Here is a 20,848-nt window from a genome sequence, read left to right on the forward strand (position 1 = left end):
ATTATGGAAAATAACGAATACTTCATGTAATGTGCAAAATTTATCACTAATCTTTTTAGTGTAAAAAATTGCCATCTAATATCAACACTGTTTTTTAAAAATATTGTCATTAAATCATGTTTCAGTCTTGTACTTCAAAAGTAAAGAAATTGCAACATTTGTATTTGAACTCTATTTTAAACACAAATATAAGCCAGAAATTAACTGTATCCTATTAAAAGTATATATAGCTAGCGTTAAAAAATTAAAAAAAAAAACTAGATAATAAACAAAATATTCAATACAACTTATTCAATATGACCAAGAAATGTTTAAAAAATTTATTTATGCTTTTTGAATAAAGGAGCACCTTTAACAGTAGAAGATACTCCTGTGCTTCGAAGTTTAGCATTTTCACGAATAAAATTGTGACGAATTGGGGGCATGCAGTCATATATCTTGTTAGTAGCATCAATTTTGGGTTTTACATGTATCATTGATCTTGGTGATGGAGGTAACCCATTTATTTCATACAACCAATATATTTCATCTGTCTGAAAATTAAGAGAAAGATAGTATAAGAAATATCAAGAGACCTAGAAAAATTAGAGAAACATCATTATTAATAGTTTCTATTTATTATATGTGACATGGAAAAGGCTTGTACTATTAACAACATTTTATGTTCAAGACTTAAAATGATAACAAAATATATTAAAGTCACAATTGTATTTCATAAATTTCAATGAGGACTACAATAATTTTACAATGATTGAGTCAGTATGTTTGCATGCGATTTAAGGACACTGTTCCTGACATTTCTCTAAATAAAGCTAGTAACAAAATAAAAGGCTATTTTACAAAATAAAGACTAAAAGCTTTGCAGTTTTACCTATGATTAAATTTCCCCAAGCCAAATATAAATATGAACAATTACATAATTTCAATACTATTTTGCTGATATAAGTGATCTATATCTTCTATCCAATTTTCTTTTAAAAATAATCAAGACAGGATTCAAAATAGAATAAATTACTACTTTTATTCTTGATTTGTTTAGTATGTCTGTATGTATGCATGCACCACACATGTGCTTGTTCATGCATGCTCATGTACTGTTGTGTGCATGTGGAAGTGTGAGTACAAAGTATGAGAAACAGATTTCACCTATTACCATGTGAGTTCCCAGAAGGCACTGAATGCAAGTCTCTATCAATCTTGGTAGTAAGCACATTTACTCACTAAATCATCTCAATGGGCAGGAATAAATTAATAGGCCAATATCATTAATATCTTATGGAATTAGTATTGATATTTAAAAAGTCAATTAACCATAGTACTTCACTACATTATTTACTAAAAATGGCATTTTGAACAGATGTTATTTTCATATTTTAATGTTGTCATTGTTTTGAAATGAAATCAACCAAAGCTAATGACCTCATGGATGAATGACAGGGGCTGTTAAGGGCAACCGACAAGATAAAAAACAATTGACATTTATCCATTAACACATACGCTCTATGGTCACCCACATTTTCCTGGTGTTTTCATTTGAGTGAATGATGTACTTTCCAATACCTAGTGTTTCAACTCTTTTTAGATTTTCTTCTCCAATAACTCCAGTAGGTGTTTCAATTGTTGTTGGATACTTAACTGTCTCTGAGTCCACTCTTCACTCAATAACAGGAATAATGTCAAGTGGTATATAAAACCCTTATATTCCTGCCCACCTTGGGTATGAAAATTTCAAGGTGATAATTATAATACATTATTTCCCAGATATTCGTCATGTGATTAATTTCCAGTTTCTCACTGTGGTAGATGATTTTATTGATTTCCTTTTCTTCTGTATTTCACATACTGCCTGGCTTCCCTGTACTTATTTCCAAGTATACTGTAAGAAATAGGCTATTTAAGTTTAATTTTTTAAGGATCTGCCTTAAATGAAATAAATATTAAAGAGGATTTAGAATGTCCTTTCTTATTGTTTCATGCTAACGAGATTTCTTTAGAAGTAATATTTAAATGTTTTTCTATTTTATTATATATAATACAATGCAGGAATACATTAGAAATATGAAATGTAGAATAATGCCTCTAATATGAATTTTCATGTTTAGATATTTTGCTATACGTTTTTTAGGAGGTCATAATTAAAGCAAAATAAAATCTTCACAGAACTGCAAATACTTTATTTATAATTTTTGTTAATTCTACACATATTTCTCAAAATTGAAAATAAAGATTCACTAAGTGAATGTTTAAACCTAGATTTCCCAGGTATTTATATAATCTACAAACAGGACAACAAACAACATGAAATTGCATATTTTATTAGATGTAAATTACACATTACATATTCTGCACATATTTGAATTCAAATAGTAAAACTTAAATCAATAAACTAATATCATTTTTTTTCTTTTTGAAATTTAGTCTCACACTGCTGCCTAGGCTAACTTCTAAATTTGAATCCTTTAGCCTTTGCTTCTGAATGATGAGATTACAGATACATCACAGAACTTCTGGCAAAATAATAATTTTTAAACATGTTTCAATGTCAATTTGTCTCCCATATAAATTTCCATTAATATGTCAACAAGGAGGCTTCATTTCTTATGTCCTTTGCTGTGCAAAATCTTCAAACAATGAAAAATAACAATAACTAAATTTTCATTTTCAATATTCATAAAAATAATGACAATTTTTCCACGGATGGCAGTTTTTAATTGTTGTTTAGTTTAAAAGTCTAGGGGTTTCTTTGGAATCAGGAGTTATAGAGCTGAGTTTTTTTGTAAATTGTCGTGATAATATGTATCACTTCAAATAATTTAGAAGTTGTAATTTTATCCCAACATTTCTCATTCTAAAGTATGTATAAAATTCTATAAAGATACTTCTCTTGCTAGATAAATTTTCAAAACTGTATCTATTTTACCTATTAACAAAACAATAACTTTAACAATATAGAAATGGCCTAATTTACGATGCATTGTTTAATTAAAAATGTTTACTTTCTATTTAACGTCAACATTTTGATAATATGCTTTAATTAACATTTTCAAAAGGTTTATTACAAACCTATATAAAGTCTTTGAGTAAGAACGTTTTTTAAAGAAAGTGTTGTGATTATACAAATTGTTTTTATTTTATATTCTTCCATAATTTTTAAACGTGAAATATAAATAATTCCTTAATTTCTCTTAGTTTTAACAAATTATTTTGTTATATTCCATCCTTGAATTATTTGGCTTTGAAAATTAAAAGTTGTGTGCTCTAAAACTTACCTGTATTACAAGTGTTGCTTGATATTTTTTACTGTACATTCGAGGTTTAAATCCTACAACGATGACAATTCCTTTTGTATAAAATGGAGGGAGTTCTCCAGAATGAGGTTTTACAAAAAACTCTCGATCACTACCTGGCAGAAAATGGGCTTCAAATGCCTCATAATACCTAGAAAAAAATCATGAATATAATATATCAAATTGGTCATTACATCATTGAATTTGTGAGAAAATGGTGACTATAATGTAAATTCTGCTTCAATAGACCTATAATTCAAAAGTAATACTGAATGTTTACAAAAATGTGTGCAGTAAAATTTTGAAAATTATTAAATAGTATATGTCCCACATTTTTTTCCTGTTGCTTTGATGAGATATCATGACCAAAATAACTCAGAAAAAAAAGGTTTATTTGGCATACACATTGCAATCATTGTCCATTGTTAAGGCAAGTCAGGGTAGGATCTTAATGAGGAGCAGACAGGAACCAGAGGAACAATACTTACTGGCTTGCTTCCCCTGTCCATACTTAGCTTTCTTATAGATCCAGGACAACTTGCCCAGTGATAAGTCCACCCATATCAGTTGTCACTCAAGGCAATGATTAAAAGTCATGCTCATGGACCAGTGTAGGGTTGGGAATTTCTCAGCTGACATTCTCTATTTAGGTGAATATAGTTTGTGTCAAGTTGACAAAATGTAACTAGCATACTATCATTTATTCTCCCTCATGGTGCCAAAATAAAATCCCGAAGATTTTTTCATGTACATCCTATGTTCATACTATACTATGATACATGTTGTTCCTATAAAAATTGGCAGAATTCAGTATCCCAGAAGAAAACTTGGTCATTTGTAAATAAATTGGTATGCAAAACAACTGGCCACTAAAGCTACTATAAATCCTTTTGACTCTACTGCTGTTCCATTATGCTATTTGCTTATCAGTAGCTCTCTGCTTGCTAAGTACTATAAGATTACAAGAGACTCAATAAATATTTATAGCCATGAAGATAGATTATTAAAGTATGAAGTGAAGTGACAGTCATGTTTCAAGTTACTATTTCATGACATGATCAACTAGAGTTGAGAAAAGAAATGTTGAGATATCTCTTAGTTGAATAAAGCAGGGTAGAAGTACACTGCAAGAAAGTTTTAAGTTCAGAACAGAGATGCATGTAAAAGATCAAACATGGCTTCTAAAAACAGGTAAAATATTGCAACATAGAAAAAGATACAGAGGAGATTTAAGCTGTGATACTGATCCATTCAACAAACATGTATTGAGTATCCTAGTAGAAGATTGAAGAACACTTTTTGTAGGCATGGACGGCCTGTATTTGAATTACAGCTCTATATAGAAGTCCAAGAAGTTTACTTAATTTTTTTGTATCCCAATTTTGGCATGGCTTAAATTAATAAACATTTTAAATATTTTATAAACAGTCCTAGGAAATTATAAGTGATGCAGTAAATAAGCTGAGTAACACAGAGTGTCTGGAAGTATTATAACAGGAAGATGATAGACATCCACAGAAATCCATAAATCTCCCTTCTCCTGAGATACATCAATTTAGAAATATATATGAAAAAATTCTCTTTGTGAGGAACCTAGAAACAAGTTAAGAAGCTGAGCTTACAGGTGGATATGGCCACATTTGGCTACCAAATTCTTTTTAAAAAATTATCTTTTTTGAGGCAGGGTGTCTTGAATGCTGTGCTGGTCCAAAACTCACTATGTAGCAGAGGACTACTTTAAGACTTTAATCCTGCAGTATGTTCAAGTAGAGTGCAGAGATTAAAAGAATGTAATGCGATGCCTAGTTTATGCAGTTTTAGGAATGGTTTCCTGTGTGCTAGGCAAGCTTTCTGTCAACTGAGCTATAATCCCACCCCACAGACATTTCAAAAAAGTGACATAATAAAAAATGAAGTAGATAAACACTATGACAGATGTCTCAGAAATTAACAGAAATACAATAGACTATTACATGTAATCATATTTAAGAAGAGTTGAAAATTATGAAGGAAATCAACAAATTTCTAGAAAAATAATATATATCAATGGACTGCTTCAATATGGCAGTGGTAATACTTTCCTTAGTAATTTAAAAGTTTCCTGTGATGAAAATTCCCCTATCACATATCCTCTTGGATGAATGCTACCTGTCATTCAGTATTAATCCTTGTTTAAACTTACCCCTAAGTAATTTTACTTTATGTTATACTTTATGTTATACCTCCAACTACTTTGAGAGTTTATGTTACACCTCCAAAAATAGGAGAACAAATATATAAAAACAAATAAAAATAAGGATAAATTTTATCTAGAGTTATCAGAAAAAAGATATAACAGGGTAAATTTAAACAAAAGAAAACACATGAAAAACAGTAAAATTATGAGTTAGCTTGTTGAAATTTCAGCTAAGGCAACAGAAGTATAGCCAGATTACCTTAAAAAGGAAGATATTTAAATTAACCAAAACTAAAAGGTAGAATATAAGAGAAACTTTAGAAATAAAAATGTTCACCAGATAGTATTTAGAACAATTATAAGCCTAGACTAAGAGATAACAGGAAAGAAGGTCAAGTATTCAGAAATACATAATCTCTACAACTGACAAATTGAAAATCTAACCAGACTATTACTAACAAGATTATATCCATCAGATTAGTTCATTAATATATGCTACCAGCATTCAAAATATATTTTATTACATGTTATTTTATTTTGTGTGTATCTGTGTGCAGGCACAAGTGTATGAATGTGAGTACATATATGTATATATGTGCATGTTTGTGTACATGTACGTCAAGGTCCATAGGTGGATACCAAATGATATCCTGTGGGAGTCAATATTTTGTTCTACTATGTGGGTCTCAGAGATTGGACTTCTCAGGCTTAGGACCAGGATCTCTTACATGCTGACGCCCCTTGCTAGCCCATCTAACATATTCTTTAAAGTAGATTTAACATAGAATTCTCTCAAACTATTCAACACTGAAGATAAATGAAATGAAAACTTCCCATCTTATGTAATGAGTCCAGTATCGGCTGATTTCATAAGGAGATAATGACTGTATAAAAAGTAAGACTATGGGTGAGTAGTACCTTTGATATCACAGAATCAAACTACTAATAAAAAATAAGTAGCACATTTAAAGGATTATATATGGAAACAAGATGAGCTTTCCTCTGTAAAGAAAAAAATGTAAAAAAATCTACAGAAGGGAGATAGTAGATGTCTATTCATGGACTGCTAGAACCTTCAGGGAATAAGCCTGGGCTAGCTAGAGAACTGCTAGACTAGTAGGTGGGTGATTTTAGTTGTAAAGAAACAAAGAAAGGTGGAAATTAGAACTGGGCAATTCAGAATCTATTCCAGAGTGCTCAATCACAATCACAGGTTAGGGAGAGGCAAGGCCTAAGAAAAAATTTGGTGCTTCCATAACAGAAAGTTAATAATTTTAATGGGAAGAGGATAAGCAAGAAATATGGAGAGGAAGAGAGAAAGCACTCTAGCACATAGCATATGACACTTGCACGAAGCTCAGTATGGAGTGGTCCCAGTGGAAAAAAATATTTCTTGACACTATAGCCTAGTAATGGCCAGAAATCCTTTTATAAATCCAAACTACTTTGAGAGTTGTGTTACACCTGTCCAAATGGCTAAGAATAATAGCAATAGCAATAGCAATAGCAATAGCAATAGCAATAGCAATAGCAATAGCAATAGCATTAGTTAGTACGTGGAACATTCTCATTGCTGGTGGGAGTACAAACCTGTTCAGCCACTGTGGAAATCAATATGGCAGATCTAATTAATAAAACTTGAGGTAAAAAGGTAGACTCTGTAACACATGCCAAATAAATTATAGCATTTATGAAATCTATATTAGAAATCTAAGAGGAAGAGATGATTTTCTAGATACATATATCCTAGCCATAGAAAGTCTTCCCTCTACTCTTCCCAATTCCTCCAAAACTCCCCTCCCCTACAGATCCATTCCTTTGTTGTATCTCATTGGGAAAGAACAAGCTTATAATATATATTATCCAAACATAAAAAATAAAATATAATGAAGTGAAGGAAAAACTTTCATATCAACATTGGACACAGCAACTCGACAGGAAGAAAAGAGTCCCAAGAGCAGACCCAATAGTCAGAGCCCCATTCATTCTCACAGGCAGAAGGCCCATAAAATATTAAGCTCATAACTGTAATATATAAGCAGAGGACTTGATGCCTTATAGGCTCTGTCCTTGAGGCTTCAGTTTCTGTGAGCTCATATGCATCTTAGTTGAGTCAAAGGGCTTTGTTTTCCTGTTGTCCTCCATCCCCTCTGGAACTTAAAATCTTTTATTTTTTGAAATAGACCTACCTAAAGACCCAGAAATACCACTCTTGGGAATATACCCAAAAGATCCACCACCATGCCACAGAGGAACAGGAATGTGTTCAACTATGTTCATAGCGACCTTATTTGTGATAGCCAGAAACTGGAAACAGTCCAGATGTCCAACAATAGAAGAATGGATTCAGAAAATGTGGTTCATTTACACAATGGAATACTACTCAGCTATTAAGAATAAGGACATCCTGAGTTTTGCAGGCAAATAGATGGAACTAGAAAATACCATTATAACTCAGACCCAAAAGGACATGCACAGTACATTTTCACTAATTAGTGGATATTCGCCCACAATAAAAAAACGAAAAAACAAAAACAAAAACAAAAACAAAACAAAAGCAGGACAGATACAGTCCACAGAACTCAGAAAGATCAACAAGCAGAAGGGCCCAACTGAGTTAGTTCCACTTGGAAGGGAGATAAAGCAACAACAAAGGAAGAGGAAGGGAGGGACAGGGTAGGGAAAAGGGATAAGAGTGAGGGTAGAGAGGAATATGATCTGGTATTGGGTCCAACTGAAGCCCTGAACCCAGCAGAAAGATTGAAACAGGTGACTTTGGGATGAAGGAGGTTGGGAGGACCTTCTAGAATGTACCAGAGACCTGGGAAGTGAGAGATTCTTAGGACTCAAAGAGGGGGGATCCTATATTAAATGGCCTGCAGTGGGGAGAGAGAACATATTGAACAAACTTCCAGCAGAAAGACAGAGCATCAGGTGAGGGATGGGGTTGCTATTCCACAGTCAAAACTGATCCATAAATGTTTCTTTCTGAAAGAACTCTAGGGATGGAAATGGAGAAGAGCCTGAGGGAAAGAAGGTCCAGTGACAGGCCTAAAGTGGGATCCAGCTCAAGGGGAGACCCCAAGACCTGACACCATTACTGAGGCTATGGGGCATTCACAAAAAGGGACCTACCATGACTGCTCTCCAAAATACCCAAAAAGCAGCTGAAAGAGAGAGATGCAGATATGTGCACCCAACCAATGAACAGAAGCTGCTGACCCCTGTGGTTGAATTAGGGAAAAGCTGAAGGAAGATGAAGAAGGCAGCCCTGTAGGAAGACCAGCAGTCTCAAGTAACCTGGACCCCTAAGATCTCTTACACACTGGACCACCAACTGAGATACACCAGCTGAGATGAGTCCTCAAACACATATACAGAAGAGGACTCCAGAGTCTTGGTTCAGCCAGAGAAAATGCACCTAACCCACAAGAGACTGTAGGTGCCAGGAAGTTTAGAAGACTGGTGAGATGGGTAGGGTGGGAATATCTTTGTGGAGACTGGGGAGGGGTATGAGATGTGGAACAGTCAGGGGATGGACCAGAAGGGAATAAAATCTGGAGTGCAAAAATAAATGAACAACAATAAATACTTTGTCAACTGTTTTTAATGATTTACCTCTGTTTCATTGGTTTTTTGCATTCCTTTCATTTCCATTTTAATTCCTGTGATGATATCTATTATTTATTTACTTATTTATAGAATTTTATGAATTTTTAGTGCTACTGTAAATGAGATTAGTTCCCTAAATATTTCTCACCATCGTTTGTTGTTAGTATACAGAAAAGTTGCTATATTTATATTGGTTTTGTATTCTCTTACTCTGCTAAAAGTATTTGTCAATTATTACAGTTTTATATTTCATTGTTTAAGTCTTCCCATGTGTAAGAACTGTCTCTAAACAGGAATAGATCAATTTTTCCTATTTGCTTTTATTTTATCTTTTTGTCTTATTCAAGAAATACATCAAAGAATACATTCAATAAGAATGGAGAAGGAGGGTATACTTAACCCATGGTATTAGTGCAAATATTTTTGGGTCTTTCCCATTTTGTATAATGTTGACAGTAGTTATGCCATATATAGTCTCTTGTGTGCTGATGTTTATTTTTAGGTCTTTTGTGAGGGTGGCCTGTTTCAGACTTTATCTAAGCTATTTTTGTATCTAAGACATTTTCATAATCTTTCTGCCCTTAGTATATTAATTTGATGTACTGCATTTATAGATTTGCATATCTTGAGCTATGCTTTCATCCTATAATAAATCACAGTGTTTCAGCAGATGAGCTTTTTGATGTGTACTTAAATTTGCTTTGGAAATATATTGATATATTTTTCATCTAAGTTCTTTCTTGTGTTCCTATCAGACTTCACAAAAAAAAAAAAAAAAAAAGATGATAGAGTTTTCTCCTTTTCATTTTAAGGAATGTTTTGAAGCACATCCATGTCACTTATTTAATGGTGTGATGGAATTCAGCAGTGCAAAGTATAACTAATGGTCTATTTACTCAAAAGTGAGTTGTATAGAGAATGTTAAAACAAAAGCATAAAGCAAAAAGGTTTAGAATACAGTACAACACTAGACATTAGATCAGATCAATGCTATGGAACAGAAAGGGAATAGGTATTTAAAGAAAATGGATATATCAGGTGGCCTGGCCAGACCAACGATGGGAATACACTTTAAAGGATGGACCTGGTCATGCTGTGAAATACTACAAAGTGAAAACACGAGTAGTAGCAATCAGGCAGAACAACAAGGCTCTGTAAGAATCAAGGCAAAAAGATTAGGGGATAGATAAAGCACTAGTAGTAATGGTGAAAAAAAACTGGGTTATGCTTATATTTCATAGACTGTGCGACCATTTTTTCCAATGAGTCATAAGTGATAGGAAGCAAAAAAAGAGAAACATAAATTTGTTGCATTCTCTGAGGCATGTGTAAAACTAGAATTATCCTTCACTTAAAAAGAAGTCTGTAAAGAGACCTTCTTTGCAAGAGAAATAATTTATATTTTGAAATTTCATGTTAACAATTAGCATTATATATGTCTATTTGTAACAGAAAATTGATGTGTGTGTGTGTGTGTGTGTGTGTGTGTGTGTGTGTGTGTGTGTGTGTGTGTGTGTGTGTGTGTGTGTGTGTTTGATGTTGGGGAAAAGGTCAGGAATTGAAACATATTTGTATTCTTCAAAGGTTAGATGACAAGGATAGAGCACATTTATAAATTATCTAGGAAAGGAAGATAGACAAAAGGGGAGAAATCAGGTTCTGGGAAACAGCAATGTTTAAAGGATAGGTAAACAAGAAGGAGCAAATAAAGAAATAGCCAGTAATACAGAAGCAAATACAAGAATATGTGATCCTTTCAGGTTGATGTTTGAACAGTGGTTTGAGATGGACATAGGGCAATAGATATAAGCAAAAATTAATTTCTTGATTTAGAAAATTGTGAGCAGTGTTTAACAATGATGGCAGTGTGTACTTTAACTGAGGAGCTACTGGAAGCATCAGGAAACACACAAGATTTACTACATGAAACAACAGAGTAGATACTGATCGGGTATTCTACAAAGTATTTTATTCTCCTCTGTCTCTGTTTCGCTCTCTCTTATTCATCTCTCTCTTTGTCTCTCTGCCTCTGTCTCTCTGTCTCTCTGCCTCTGTCTCTCTGTCTCTCTGTCTCTGTCTGTCTGTCTGTCTGTCTCTCTCTCTCTGTCTCTCTCTCTCTCTCTCTCTGTGTGTGTGTGTGTGTGTGTGTGTGTGTGTGTGTGTGTGTGTGTCTGTGGGTGTACAGATCAAATCTGTAGCCTATAGATCAGGCTCACCTTAAACTCAGAGTTATACCTACCTCTGCCTCCTGAATGCCGAGATTCAAGTCATGTGCCACCCCTCCTGGTCTACAATATATTTCATAATTATAACAACAAAGAATAGTGAAATATACACTGCTGACCTGACCATCAATAATAGGATTTAGAGGAACAGGAAAAATGACATGTAGAAGTGACAACAGTGAGAAATCATTTCATATAGTACCCAAGCAGCATGCATGTCTTTTTCCAATACCTCTCAAGGAATATGATTGCTACTGGATCACACATAAAATCTTTTCTTGTTCTGTTAGCAATGGCTTAATTATGCAACTTGTTCAAACCTAAGTTCTAAATATATCTTCAATAAGATTATCACTACCTAGTCCCAACTGTCCATTTTTCAGATTATTTGACTTTCGGAAGGTTTGTAAGTGCTTTAAGTACTTTATTGACTTACGTTTTTATTCATGAATACCTGTGTCTAAGCATTTATTGAGAGGCACAACTGACGAAACAAAATGAACGTACAGATCCTCTGTTTCAATACTTGATTTAGTATTGAATTTTTAGTATTGAGTTTAGTGTGTGGTACAGTCCTGTAATCTTAACTATTAGGCAGCCTGATGTAAAAGGATTGCAAGCTCAAAGCTTGACTATATAACAGCAAAACTGTCTCAAATCACATTACAAAAGGATCCAGGGATATATTTCAGAGGCATAGTACTTGACTATTATGTCTGAGGCATAAGGTTCAGTTTCTATCTGTGAGAAAAAAGTCCTGTTCGTGTATATGGCATTTCTTGGTGATACTTATTTTGCTTACACTCAACAAAGCTAATGTTGGCAATGTTTCAAAAATAACAGAAGTGTTTAGTAATTTTCTAAGAGATTTAGTACTTAAATTATATCTGAAACATTTACGATGTATTCTATGCTACTACAATTGGGAATTGCCCAAATCAGAGGTTTGTATAACATCAAAGAGAAGAACATGAAAAAGTATTATTTCTCTGTTGGAATGTGGCCAGAAAGTAGTTGGCAGGAACTGAGGCATGTTAGTTAAAGAGGCACCCTAGTTATTGAGCACTTCCAAATCTGGTAACTTATAATTCAATATAAAATATTGAAAAAATATAAATATGTATGTGTTTTTGTGTATAGGTACATATGTATTTATGTAAATTAGGTAGTGATACAAAATTTGTAGTATCATTAGCATTGAATAATCTTATATATTATAAATAGTTAATAGGTATGTAATACATATGTAGTATTGATGTTACTGTGGTTTTAGGGAAAACAGTTTAATGAGACTACACTGATCAAGAATAGTCACTTAAGTACATTTCCATTTTCTTATATTTATATAGTGTTACTATTTATTGGAAATAAATTATTTATTTTCCTTCATAATAATACCATTAACTGTATGTGGGGAAATATCTTTTTCCATGTATGTCTTAAAGGAATGCAGATGTCCATTCTTGGCAGACAATAATTGTATTCAGAAAGCTGAAATATTTTCTCAGATAAATAATGACACTAAAGCAGAGAGGAGATCTATATGATTTCCAAAGGGGGAAATTGCCATCAAATTGTAGTGGTCTTTTAAGATTTTAAAATATGTTTTGTTCCCCATCTGGAACATTTGAAAGCAATTCATCTGGGTCAGTAAGAAATCTTTGATAAAACAGCTTACAAAACCATTTCATCAGATTTTCTTCATGCATCAGCATTTTCTAAGTGTCTCAATATGTATCCCAGGTTGGCTGCATTCTCTATGTACTTTTTCAAGATGACCTCAAAGAGAATAAAATCTCTACTTTAGAAGATACAATTATGGAATTTTGGATTTGTTTGGGATTCTATATAGTTAATTCAGTAAGAGAATTCAAGAGCCTGTTTCCTTTTCACAGTTTGAATGAATTTGTCAAATACTATTTGATGTACAAGAACTCCTGATAAACACATTTATCCCTATGAAAATGCTTACTGAAATCTACTGAAGTAATTCTATTCACAGTTCTCTTTTTCCTGAGAATTCTCTTAAACACATTGCAATATTATATAGTAGATGAAGTGACAAATATTCTGATTTTGAACAAAATGTTTAAAATAATGTCAGTAATAAAATTCTACTCAGAATTATTTGATTATAATTAAGTAGATTTTTTTCTTTTCGTTTCTTTCAGTACGGTTTTTAAAGGAAACCATATAGCTATCTCTTTTCCCACTATTAAATAAATTCACAAAAATTGTGTTAGAGAAGGAATCATATGCCCTTTATTACATGGTAGGAGTCCAAAAAGTAGAAGAAAAGAACTTTCAAGACATTTTAAAAATTAAGATACCACAGAAACAGAATGAATGGCAACTTGAGAAAGTAGATTTTGTAACTGCTCCATTCTTCTCAAAAGTCCTAGTGAAATTAAAAATATTACTGTTTAAAGGGAACCAAGAATGTGAGAATTGAACTAATTTCTTTTTCTTTGAAGACAAGCTATGCATAAAATCTTGACCTTTTATCATAGGAAATAGTATGTTAAATATACATATCTGTAAAACAAATTGTATAGTTAGAGTTGACTAAAATTAGGATTTTTCATAAAACAATGTGAGAAGAAATAATAATGCATTTGGCATAAACTGGATATTCAGCAGAGGATAATATGCTCATGCCCCCTCTTTGTGACTGTATAGTGCTTGGTTTCTATTTCCAATGAATTAAGTGAAGAAAGTTTCTAATTAAATTGAGAAAAATTAGGCTAATGAAAATAAATTAATCATGATGAGATATTCATACAGAGTTTTCTTCGGTGTCATACAAAATTCTGAGGTTTCCTTTTATTGTTTGTTTCTTTAATGATAACGTTATTTAATTGCATCTATCAACAGCAATCATAAATTAGCTAATAAGGCGATCTTGTCTTATTTTCTATTCAAATTATTTTGCTCATATGTTTTTCATTAGAATGAGTTTAAAGGATACTACAGAGTGGTTGATTATAAGTATAATATAGAGCTGGCAAAATGTCTCAGTACCTAAGGGTGCTTGTCACCAAAACTTGACATCTTGTGTTTAATCCTTAGAACTCACATGATGGGAAGGAAGAAAAAAGCTAGTTGTCTTCTAAGCTCTGAATACACTCTGTGACAAATACGCATGCACACACACAAACACAAACACATATACATAATAAATACATGTAAAATTTTAAAGGACAGAATATAATAAAATGATTGTTAGGAACTCTATGAATTATTTCCAAACAATAAAATAAAGATAATTGAATGTTTCTAGAAGTTGTAACCTAGGTTCTCATCTATATTTCATCTGTACAGTATTCACACATACAGCTTGTGATATAGATCATTTAAAGCACCTCTACTGTAATAGAAAATGAAGAAAGTCCATTTGCCACATAGGTCATTTAGTTATGGAGGAATGTGAGAAGATATTGATTTCTAGCCCATGATACAGCTTTGTCAGTAAACAAGGATGCTTTTAATATAAGCAATCTACCCCAAAAATACAATCTGATTTTTTTCGTCCTGATTGCAAAGGAACTATATTAAGCCTTATTAAAGTAGGAATATTATACATGCTAGTGAGATTTTTTTAAATTGCTGAAAGAGTAGAATTCTAATCATACTGTAACTTTTTTTTTTTCGGAGCTGGGAACCGAACCCAGGGCCTTGCGCTCGTTAGGCAAGCGCTCTACCACTGAGCTAAATCGCCAACCCCATAACTATTTTATCTGAATAGTTTATTCACTGAATATTTCAAAATGAGTCAGATTCTAAATATACTATTGTAATAGTTCTGTGTAATATATAATCATATAAATTGTTACATCATTTAAACAACCATATTACTCATCTTCCAATGTTTTTGAAAGTGTTTGAAAAGAAGAGCAAAGTAGAACAAAGCAGAGCAACATATATACATGAAAATTCCATAATGAATCCCCTTACATTGGATGGTAACTTAAAAAAATAAGTCTGAGGGGGCTAAAATGTAAGGTGAAACTTTTTCTGAGTAAGACAGTAGTTAAAAAGGTTTAATGAAATTCTTGAATAAAATGGCAAATAATTATATCAGTTAGTGTTCTTTAGAAATCTAACAAATACATCTAGTTAATTCTTTGCCTCCCAGGGTATTTCAAAGTAAATCCATGTTTAATAACTACCATGGAAATAGCTGATTCGCTTTTGACTTAATAAGTCAAAACCCAAAGTACTTGGAGATCTTTCTCCTTACAGAATATATTTAGTAAACATCCTTAACATCCCAGACACTGAATAAGAGAATCTGACTGCTTTTCCTCATGGAATTTGGCCTTACAGTAACAACATATATAACAGACATTGCATGGCACAATACATCACAATCAGTTTTCTGAAAGCTAAAATGGGATAAAACATCTTTAAAGAGACTATGGAAAAATGAAATGTTGCTCTTAGGGGACCACATCAAATAGCAATTTCCTTCACAGAAGCCACTAAATCTAGACAGAAGTGCTGAAAGAAAAAGACCTCTGAACCACGAATCCTGTATTCAGCAAATGTATCCTTTGTTATTGAAGGAAACAAAAAATTCTCATCCTAACAAAAGCTCTGAGAACGTTTCACCAGAAGGTTATTCCTTAAGAAGTGCTAAGGAATACTCTTTGGACAAAAATAAATATAACAGTGGCTTATAACATCAGGAAGAAAGACAAGCAAAAGAATGAGGAGAAATTAAGGCTAGGCACAATAGACTATCATCCTCATAAATCCTTTAAAATTTCTTGGAAATGTATATATTTTCAGTATAAATACAGAGGAAGAAAAAATATAGGAGAAGCAGAAATGAAATAGAAAGCTAGATCTTCAACTGTATCTAGTAAAGCTGAGACTTCTGTCAGTTTATAGAACTGGATGTAGTTAAGCTTAGTGGTACAGTATGCAAAGAATTGCAAAGCCCTGAAAAATCAATAAAAGAAGAGCCAGTGAAAAGCAAGTTAGTAAGAGAAGTGAAAAGAAAAAGTACTATCATCAAACAATTGGCTCTAATAGATACTTGTAGACCTCCAGGTTCTTCTATTTTATTGATTTTTATTTTGCACATGAATATTTCAGCTACAAGTAACAAAAACTGTGAAAAATTAAATTTATAAAGGATTTTTTTCAGATTTCAAAAGAATCAAAGAAAAATAGTCTAGAAATTTTTCATGTTTTGTCCACCTTAAATTTCATTTTACATTTCAGTAATAATTATATTCATAATACCAGTTACCTACATCTTCTTGATAGTTAATACCTTGTCTGACTTGTTAGTCGAAATTCCGTGACAGATGTCTTGAATAAACCTATTCCCTGGATGTTAATGACATCCTCCACTTCGGGCTCAGTAGCAATCAATGTTATAGGAAACTTCCAGATTCCATCTGTTATGCACTCAACTTTCAATGTGATATGAGCCCTTGAATACAAAAATATTTTTTTAAAAATGCAACAGGAAGAAAAGTGATTAAATATATCAATTAAATATCTATAGTTAAAATGAAAGTATCTCTTTGGCTCACAAAAAAGGGAGACATTTTACTTTTAAGAATCTAGATGATTGTTGTTTGTGTTTTAGGAATAATTTTTTATTTCAGAATTTGCAATATCATAGTATCATTTGAGATAATTATTTGATGGGTCTTCTTATATACTCTGTAGTTAGCTCTGAAAACTCAGAATTGAACATCTGGGTCTGGAGAGATTGCTCAGTGGTTAAGAGCATTGGCTGCTATTTAGGAGGTCCTCCAGAGGTCCTGAGTTTAATTCCCAGCAACCACATGGTGGCTTATAACCAACCATCTGTAATGAGGTCCAATGTCCTCTTCTGGTGGTCCGAAGACAGCCACAGGGTACTCATATACATAAAATAAATAAATCTTTAGAAAAACCAAACTCAGAATTGTTGAAAAATTGACTGCACAACATTTTCTGTAACCAACGTAAACTAACAGTGTACTTAGTAAGTTATGGTATTATTTTGGAAAATGGGTCCAATGAACTATTGATTTTTTTCATTAGAATTCTTTTCACAGCTTACTAGCTAGAGATCATATACCTATAAATGTTTTTGCATAAAATCAATAAAATAATTTAATCACAATTTTCTGACCAGCATTAAAAATAGATTGAAAGAGTAATAATACTATATTTAAAAGAGAAGGTAATTATGTTTACCTGAATGGTTTCCTTGGTGTAAAAACCAGATTGAAAACCAATGAAATTAATTCACTTTTTACATCAAAATGTTTTCTGAATAAATATAAAGTTACAGTGGACTCCAGGCTAGACTTCGTTTCTTCAGATTCAAATTCTATTTCATACTCAAATTCACGTCTTTTAGGAGTTACTGGGAAAATGACAATGAAAGTATGTTTCAGTTTAGCTCATTATATATAAACTGAACATCAATTTATAGGTTGACATTTCTCAACATATTTTTAGATAAAGAGTAAAAGGAAATTTTATCCACATTTATTTTAATGTTTACTACAGTACCAGGTATATAATACTATGAATAATTTTGCTAAAGTGAAATACATGAATAAATATTAAAATATAGAATATAATTTTTACTTTTTGGACAGTTTTTCTTTTATTGGATTTTTAATTTACATTTCAAATGTTATCCCCTTTCCTGGTTTCCCCTCCAGAAACCCGCTATCTACCCTTGCTTCTGTGACAGTGCTTCCCCACCTACACACCCATTCCCTCCCACCTCCCTGTCCTGACATTCCCCTACACTGGGACATCTAGCCTTGACAGAACCAAGGGCCTCCTCTTCTCTCACTGATGCCAGACAAGGCCATCCTCTGCTACTTTTGTGGCTGGAGCTATAAGTCTATCCCAGTGTAACCTTGGGATGTTGGTTTAGTCCCTGGAAGCTTAGTGGGGAGGGGATCTGGTTGGTTGATATTGTTGTTCTTCTTATGGGGTTGCAAAGGAGAGGTATAGCTGTGTCCTCAGGTAGTACTATGTTCAATTTTTGAAGAAATGCCAGACTGATTACTAGAGTTGTTATACCAGGTTGCAATCCCATCAAAAACGGAGGATTGTTCCTTTCTTCAGTCCTTTCTCTAACTCTTGCAAATCAAAACAACCCTGAGATTCCACCAGTCAGAATGGCTAAAATCAAAAACTCAGGTGACAATAGAAGCTGGGCAGGATATGGAGATCAAGTTGGTTACATTTCATGGATACTGGGATGGTTCAACATAGGAAAATCCATCAAGATAATTCATTAAATGAACAAATTGAAAGAAAAAATCACATGTTCATCTCATTAGATGCTGAAAAAGCTGTTGACAAAATCCAACACCCCTTCATTTTAAAAGTCTTAGAGAGTCCTGGGATTCAAGGCAGATATCCAAACATAATAAAAACACTATTCAGCAAGCCAATACCCAATATCAAATTGAATGAGAAAATCTTGTAGCAATCCCACTAAAATCAGGGACAGAAGATAGAGCAGAGACTAAAGAAATGGTTAACTAGTGACTGGCCCAACTTGAAACATATCCTATGGGCAAGCACCAATCCCTGACATTCTTAATGATACTTGCAGACAGGAGTCTAGCATAAGTGTCCTCTGAGAGGCTCCAAACAGCAGCTGACTAAAATAGATGCAGATAGAGCAGCATATTGGATGGAGGTTGAGGGCTCTTATTGAAGAGTTGGGGAAAGCACTGAAGGGCCTGAAGGGGATGGGGACCCCATGGGACAACTCACAGAATAAACTAACCTGTATCTATGGGAACTCTCAGAAACTGAGCCACTAACTGAAGTTCTGCTTCTCTACTCTGTAGGACACTGTGCGTACACATGGTGCATACAAATTCATGTGTGCAAAACACTCATATACATAAAATTTAAAAAGTCTTTTGAGAGAAACAAAAAGATACACAAGTGTAATGAATAATTACGCAGTAAAAACTAGTCTCAGAATAATGGCCGTAGTTGGAAAGTCAATAATTTCCAAAGAAGCACAAACAATGCATAGAGCAAGGACAATAATTTTAGAGTATATCCTAAGCATGAAGAGTAAACTGTAACGTACAAAAGCAGCCTTACGAAATATAGAATTCTAAGTACTTGAATTACCACTTGGATGGGTAATGCCAACTGTTAAAATAACATAGGTGAGTCATCACTGTGCATAACATATATATGGAAGTTCCATAATGAGAATTACTATTTTATACATTAATATGTACTAATAAAAATTAAATAATTGACACTACTACTTAATTTGTGAATAAATCCAATATTTAAACCAATTTTTAATCCCTTGGTCACAGAATTTCTAGCTTGGTAATTAGAGTCTGAACATAATTTCTGGCAGACAATTCGTATTGCAGATGAATGATAAAAGTGTAAAAATCATTTAAAAGTGTGAAAAAGGTGTCAGTGGAAACATCAGCGTGGTCCTTTCCTTTCATTCTCATGTTATAATGGTTAATTGTTTGATTGGACTGAGTGGAGGTAAAACATATCATGAGGAAGGGAGTTATTTTTCCTCCCATCAATTTTATGTAGATAGGCATATTAAGTCAAATGAATTTAAAATATTAGAATAAAAGTTATAATCAGTTATTCTTTACTGCTATCAGGATTTACATTGGGAGAATCAAACAGCTTGTCTGATTATTGAGTCTGAGTAGAAGAAAGAAATATGAGCAGAGAGCCAGCCATTTGTTTTCTTAATGTTTGAATCCAAGGTTCAGGCTTTCTTTTCCTTCCTCATGTGTAGATCATAAATTTTGATAGTCTGAAAATGGCTAATGTTCTACCAATGAACTCAGTTATTGTAGAAGGCACTACCAAACCCTAAAGATTTTATGGACTCAATTCACTTTCCAATTCACCTTTACAGTTAATGAGGCTAACATGTGGATTTCCATCTAAATCTTAGCTACTGGCAATAATGTTATGATTTTAATTATTTTAGAATTGTATCCAGTGGAACTGTGGAATAAAAGCACAGTCCTGTTTCACATTATGAGGTGACTCTGTGCTAAGATTCAGAATGGCTGATTTCTTTTGTTTTCCTATCAAGAGCCTGGAAGGCTTAATGTTTCCTCACATTCTTCTCACTTCTTAAAATGATGTGTAGGGAAGTAAGTGTGATGCTACACCTTTTTGAGGTTTGACCAGTATTTCCCTTGCAATAAGTAGCAGTGGATACATTTTCATATGGTTATTAACTATTTCTGTATATTTTATGGAGAAAAGTTTATTTACCTTCTTTAGCCTGTTTTTCAATTAGGATATTACATATTTTGAATAAATGTAGGCATTCCTTATATATTTTGGAGCCTATTCCCTCATCAGATATACAGTGTGTAAATATTTCCTCCCTTTTCATAGCTTTCATTTTCTACCTATTGAATATGTAGTTTTGCTATGATTACAACTTACATGAGGTTAGGTGTGGAATCATTTTGGCTTCAGATTTTGGACTTTGAAATCTAAAATGCTCTATTCAAAACACATGTGAATTATTTTAATTTATATATAAAATATAA

General features: G+C 33.0%; 1 protein-coding gene across 1 annotated transcript in view; it reads right to left on the reverse strand.

Moving 5' to 3' along the window:
• Positions 1–302: 302 nt before the first annotated feature.
• The window catches only part of LOC116889168 (cilia- and flagella-associated protein 47-like), a 36,088-nt gene continuing 15,542 nt past the window's right edge, over positions 303–20,848 (reverse strand). The window contains exons 3-6 of the mRNA XM_032890334.1: positions 17,502–17,673; positions 16,582–16,743; positions 3,270–3,438; positions 303–533 (exon numbers count right to left, since the gene is read on the reverse strand). Of these exons, the coding sequence (XP_032746225.1) occupies positions 321–533; positions 3,270–3,438; positions 16,582–16,743; positions 17,502–17,673 (716 nt within the window). The 3' untranslated portion in view covers positions 303–320. The remainder of the gene's footprint in view (positions 534–3,269; positions 3,439–16,581; positions 16,744–17,501; positions 17,674–20,848) is intronic.

This window comes from Rattus rattus, chromosome X (assembly GCF_011064425.1).
Source record: "Rattus rattus isolate New Zealand chromosome X, Rrattus_CSIRO_v1, whole genome shotgun sequence".
NCBI classification, from domain to species: Eukaryota; Metazoa; Chordata; class Mammalia; order Rodentia; family Muridae; genus Rattus; species Rattus rattus.